This window comes from Orycteropus afer, unplaced genomic scaffold (genome assembly GCF_000298275.1).
Source record: "Orycteropus afer afer isolate SDZICR_OR568_19922 unplaced genomic scaffold, OryAfe1.0 scaffold00040, whole genome shotgun sequence".
NCBI lineage: Eukaryota > Metazoa > Chordata > Mammalia > Tubulidentata > Orycteropodidae > Orycteropus > Orycteropus afer.
The window spans coordinates 15097081-15103078 of record NW_006921627.1 but is presented as its reverse complement, the minus strand read 5'-3'; the positions used below and the strand labels follow the sequence as shown (position 1 = coordinate 15103078).

Sequence of the window (5998 nt, the reverse complement as noted above, 5' to 3'; positions counted from 1 at the left end):
TTCCCTTCAAGGCTCAGGGGTCCAGGATTATCTTCTGTGTCTGTGTTAATTGGTTTCCCTTTTCTTTGTTGAAGAGGGTCTGTGCAGTCTTTCTGTCTAGTCCGCCATCTTGTCGGAACTCCTCACAGTTTTTTAATTACTTGTTCAGCATTGACCTTCCATTCTAGCAAGGATGAAACAGACAATAAATAAATAAACAACAAAATGAAGGTAATATCAGATAGTGTTAAACATGACAAACGTGGATGTGGTAAAGTATCTGGGAGGCTGTGTTAGATCAAATGGTTAGGGAACACCTCCCTGAGAATGTGACAATCTGAGACAGGCGCATTTCCAAGTAGGGGTTAGCTGGGGCAAAGGGCCTAGGGCAGGCAGGAGCTGGCATGTGCTAGGAACAGAGAGAAATTTTTGTGGATAGAATATAATCAGTATGGTAGCAGAGGCAAAGTTGGTGAAAGTTGAATGATAAAAGATGAGGTTGGGGAGAGGTAAAAGAGTCAGATCCTATAGGACCTTGTGGGACAGTGTGAAGAATTCCCATATGTTTTTTCTCTAACTGTAATGGGGAGTTATTGGAAAGTGGAGTCCTTGTATGGTATAAACAGGTAATGCACTCAGCTGGTACGCCAAAGGTTAGAGGTTCAAGTCCACTCAGCAGAACCTGGAAGAAAGGCCGGGTGATCTACTTTTGAAAAATCAGCCACTGAAAAATGTGTGGAGCACAGATCTGACACATATGGAGTTGTCATCTGTGGAAGCTAAATCTACATCTTCCAGTTCTGATTAAACAGAAGAAAGAAAGATGGTTTATAATTTATAAAAAAAAAAAAAAAGTCCGAGGTGTTCTCAGAAAAGCAATGGTGCAAGCAGCAGACAGTGAGAACCAGGGATCTACCGAGTATGTGTAAACACAGGAGAGAGCAGGGCCAAAATAAAACTGTAAGGGACTTCTACATTTAGAAGAAACAAGAAAGCAGGGAAGTACAAGTCAAGAAACAAAACGTATGGCTCATGAGGCTAGAAGAAAAGCAGAAGACATTGGTGATTTGGGGAAGAAATAAGCGAAAGACATTGAACAAGGGGTACTTTGTTTATAGCATTCTTCTTCATCAGTATTAAGTATAGGGGGAAGTCAACCAATTCCACAACTGCACTTAATTATTATCTGATAATAAGGAGCTCTGGTGGTATAGTGCCTAGGGCCTTTGACTGCTAACCAGAAGGTTGGTGGTTCAAACCTACCAGTCACTCCATGGAAAGAAGATTGGGCAATCTACTTCCGTAAAGATTTACTGTGTTAGAAGCCTAACAGGGGTGGCTATGAGTTGGAATCAACTCAATGGCAGAAAGTTTGGTTTGGTTTATTATCTGATAATGAGCTATAAAGAATGTCAATGCCATGCGAGTAGCTAACAGTGAGTTAATATTGTTGTTGTATTTTTGTCATTGCAGGCCATATACAAGGAGCACAACAGTTAAGCGCTCAGTTAAGACTTGATGATCTGCTCCCATAAAGATTGTTGTTGTTGTTGTTGTTGCTGTTATGTGCCGTCGAGTCGGACCTGACTCATAGCGACCCCTCCTTGGGTTTCCAAAGCAGTATCACTACGGAAGTAGATTGCACAATCTTCCTTCCGAGGAGTGGCTGGTGGCTTTGAACCGCCAGCCTTCTCGTTTGCAGTCAAGTGCTTTAGCCACTATGCTACCAGAGTCTAAAAAACTCTCTGTGGCAGTTCTATTCTATCACATGGAGTCATATTAGTCAAAAATCGACTCCATGGCACCTAACAACAGGCCACATACACATACAAATGTTCAAAACAAAACCCACTGTTATCGACTTGATTCTAACTCATAGCAACCCCTTCTGGGTTTCCAAGGTGGAAAATCTGTACAGAAAGAGATTGTTCCATCTTCTCTCTGCAGAGTGGCTGGCGGTTTGAACCGCCAACCTTCTGGCTAGCAGTCAAATGCCTTAGGAACTGCAGACCAGAGCTCCTTAAATGTTGTTCAGGTGTACCTTATTATTCATTCACCCTCAATGTTTCTGGCAGAAAACCTAACAGAATATTTGTTTGCAAGCTGTAAGCAATATGGCTTCCATATTGTGTTGCAAGCAGTTAAACTCTTAGTATACCAGCCCAATAAATATCATTTGCCAAACTAAACTCATACCATCAAGTTGATTCTGACTCATAACCACCCCATTGGGTTTCTAAGGCTGTAAATCTTTACTGAAAGAGATTGCTTCACCTTTCTTCTGCAGAGTGGCTGGTGGGTTAGAACCACCAACCTTTTGGTTAGCAGCCAAATGTCTTAACTACTACACCAGGAGAGCTGGTATAGTAGTTGAATCCAGCTGAGTTTAGCCCAACTAATTAACCTGGAGCAGGGCTACATGGTTAAGCAGTACAGCCAGCCTAAGGCAAATTGTGAGAGAGGCAAAGCTTTATTTTAGTTCCTGTTTTCACATTGAGACACCGGTTTAAAGTTTCCTGGAATCCATCTGGGACCTAGGGATCCAGACCAGTGATGAAGATACAGGTTACAGGGCTTCTGTGTTGCGGGGAGGGGTGGGGGAACCAACACCAATACATACGGGCTTCAGGGATCGGGACTACTGACTTCCGGGTGAGGGGGCGGGGCCAAGGACATCCGGGTCCTGGGAGGCGTCCAGGCCGGTGACATCCGGGTCCCAAGGAGATCACAAACTCCCATGGTACGGTGGACAGTGGTGGTGTGACTCTGCGCTGTATCCCCAGCGCCTGGCACCGTGATAGACACATGCCACGTTGCGAGTTCTCGACAACAACTGTGTCCAGCCCTTGCAGAATACATCCTACTTTCGACACAACTTCTGCGAGGTCCCTCCAGATACAAGGTGGGCACGATGGCTGAGAAAATGGACTGTCATTACTGCCGGGAGTCCCTGCAAGGGAAGAAGTACGTGCAGAAGGATGGCCACAACTGCTGCCTGAAGTGCTTTGACAAGTTCTGTGCTAATACCTGTGTGGAATGCCACAAGCCCATCGGTGCGGATTCCAAGGAGCTGCATTATAAGAACCACTACTGGCACGATACCTGCTTCCGCTGTTCCAAGTGCTCTCACCCTCTGGCCGATGAGACCTTTGTGGCCAGGGACAACAAGATCCTGTGCAACAAGTGCTGCACTCCTGAAGATTCCCCCCAGTGCAAAGGGTGCTTCAAGCCGATTATGGCAGGAGATCAAAACGTGGAGTACAAGGGGATCGTCTGGCACAAAGACTGCTTTACCTGTAGCCACTGCAAACAAGCCATTGGGACTGGAAGCTTCTTCCCTAAAGGGGAGGACTTCTACTGTGTGACTTGCCATGAGACCAAGTTTACCAAGCACTGCGTGAAGTGCAATAAGGCCATCACTTCTGGAGGAATCACTTACCAGGATCAACCCTGGCATGCCGATTGCTTTGTGTGTGTTAACTGCTCTAAGAAGCTGGCTGGGCAGCGTTTCACCTCTGTGGACGACAAGTATTACTGCGTGGATTGCTACAAGAACTTTGTGGCCAAGAAGTGTGCTGGGTGCAAGAACCCCATCACTGGGTTTGGTAAAGGCTCCAGTGTGGTGTCCTATGAAGGACAATCCTGGCACGACTACTGCTTCCACTGCAAAAAATGCTCCGTGAACCTGGCCAACAAGCGCTTTGTTTTCCACGAGGAACAGGTGTACTGCCCTGACTGTGCCAAAAAGCTGTAGTTTGACAGGGGCGCCTGTCCTGTAAAATGGCGTTTGCAACTTCTGCTTGGTGTCCTCTTTCTCCCCTGTACCATCAATAGGGAAAGTGTTGTATCACCTCCTCCAAGCGGTTTCTCTGTCGTTTTTTCTCTATTTTACAGTATTTCTCACATAAAGGGCACACAGTGGATCATACTAGGATTTAGCAAAAACCAGGTCTGCCGCAAACTTTACTTCTTTGTAGCTGCGTCAAAAAGGTGCAAACTTTGGTAGATTGACTCTTCTGCGTGTTTGTCATAGAGCAGAAAAGCGCTAACCATTCAGCCACTTAGTGATGTAAGCGAGAGGCTTAAGAGCCCCTCCCCCCATCCCCCATCCCGGCACTGAGGTGACTTTCACGGCTCAGCTGGGACCTACCATGTAGTCACACATGTAGTCACACAGTCACACAACACATAAGAGTTGCAGCGGCTGCTTCAACTCAGGCTGCTCACTCAACTCTGTGAGCAGATGAAGCACTTCCCGCCGTGCAGGGCTTTCCTTCCTCACCCACACTAGGCCCTTCCTTCTGCTCTTCGTGCTTTCAAATAACTAACGCCAATTTCCAGAAAATGAACATCTGAACGTAACTGTAATCCCGTCTAAACTGATCTTTCTCCATACTAACGTTTGATTTCCCTGTGCAGGGTGTTTTCTTGAGGGTTCCTGTTTTAAAGCCTGGGACACGGAGGCGATTTGGGAAGTGTCGGCGGATCCGAGAAAACGTGCCTATTAATAGTTAAACATAATCACAGTGGATACTTTTGAAAGCTTTAACAAAACTAACCCCGCTGTCTTTTTTTTTTTTTTAAGAAACATTTTTTTCTTTTATTGTTTTAATTAACAGTGACATAGTTTGAGTTTTGAAAGTTGCATGAAAACATGTTAGCCCCCTCAAACGTTCCTGCAGGTTTGAAATTCACACCACAGAAGTGAAACGCTAGAAGGGTAGTTGAGCAGGCCCCAGAGCCATACCCTACACGGAAGTGGCATTTCAAAGTGGTGACGAGTCGCACCCCTTATACCATAGGCGTTGTGCGCTCTTTGTCCATGTGTTAAGGAGGGCCACCAAGTCCCTTCTTTTGTTTGTGATTCCTAGACTTTTCCTCAAGAGCTTAGCTGGCTCTCTGGTGCCGTAGGGGGCCGCTATCCTCACGGGCAGAACCGGACATACTCCTACTGAGAACAAGAAATGCGGGATCACCTCCTCACTGTTCTGTGTGTTATATTACATAGTATAATGAGAAATTATCAGCCATAAACATGTAATGACAATACATATTAACGTTCTTGTAGAAGTGGTTATAAAAGCTGATGCTTCATTTCTACATCCTGTCATTAGCTACTCTCATCTAACGTTTCATTGTATCCATACAGAAATAAAACAGCATATCAATTAAAAAAAAAAAAAAGTTTCCTGGAATCCAGATTTCTGGGGTCCATGGAATTTGGTAAACCCACCCAGACCATTGCCCTTGAGATCTTCTTTTGAACCTTGAGCCTTGAGCAGACTGGTCTAAAACTCACCTTTAGGTCAAACAATTGTAGTGTCAAGACTATTTTTGCCTAAGGGTTCTTTTGAGGAATTACATCTATAGGCAATCAGTTGCGGGAGCTCTGGTGGCATAGTGCCTAAGACACTTGATTGCTAACCAGAAGGCTGACAGTTCAAACCCACCAGCCACTCCTCTGAAGGAAGGTTGGGCAATCTACTTCCGTAGGTGATACTGCTTCGGAAACCCAAGGAGGGGTCGCTATGAGTCAGGGCCAACTTGATGGCACATAACAACAACAGGAGCAGCAATCAGTCCCAAGAAACAGAAATTCCAGGGTCAGACTAGAAGCTGTATTCGTATATAATCACTGTTTCCTAGCCTTTTATCAGGGCAATGTCACTAAGATGAAATATAGGAGTCTTTGAAAGATCTCTTGTCCGTGGAAAATTTAGACTCTCTAGTCAGAAGCATTGCTCAATTTGCATATCATATAGTAAATAAACTTCAATCAATTTCTATTGTTGGCTTAACATGATTTTTATTTTAACATCATATGATTGGTTGTTTGTTGTTAAGTGCCATCGAGTCGTTTCCGACTCATAGCGACCCCATGCACAGCAGAATTAAACACTGCCCGATCCCACGCCAGCCCCACAATCCCTACTATACTTGAGCCCATCATTGCAGCCACCGTGTCAATCCATCTCGTTGAAGGCTTCCCCCTCTTTCGTTGACCCTCCACCCTACCAAG

General features: G+C 45.1%; 1 protein-coding gene across 1 annotated transcript; it reads left to right on the top strand.

Annotated features, from left to right (window-relative positions):
* The first annotated feature begins 2848 nt into the window (after positions 1–2848).
* Positions 2849–3733, top strand: LOC103193853 (four and a half LIM domains protein 1-like). Its single transcript, XM_007937166.2, has one exon. The coding sequence runs from the start codon at positions 2891–2893 to the stop codon at positions 3731–3733; it is 843 nt and encodes a 280-aa protein (XP_007935357.1). The 5' UTR covers positions 2849–2890.
* Positions 3734–5998: the final 2265 nt, after the last annotated feature.

What these genes read in the sequence shown, in the direction of transcription:
- LOC103193853 (XM_007937166.2), top strand. Translation starts at nt 2,891, where the DNA reads ATGGCTGAGAAAATGGACTGTCATTACTGCCGGGAGTCCCTGCAAGGG.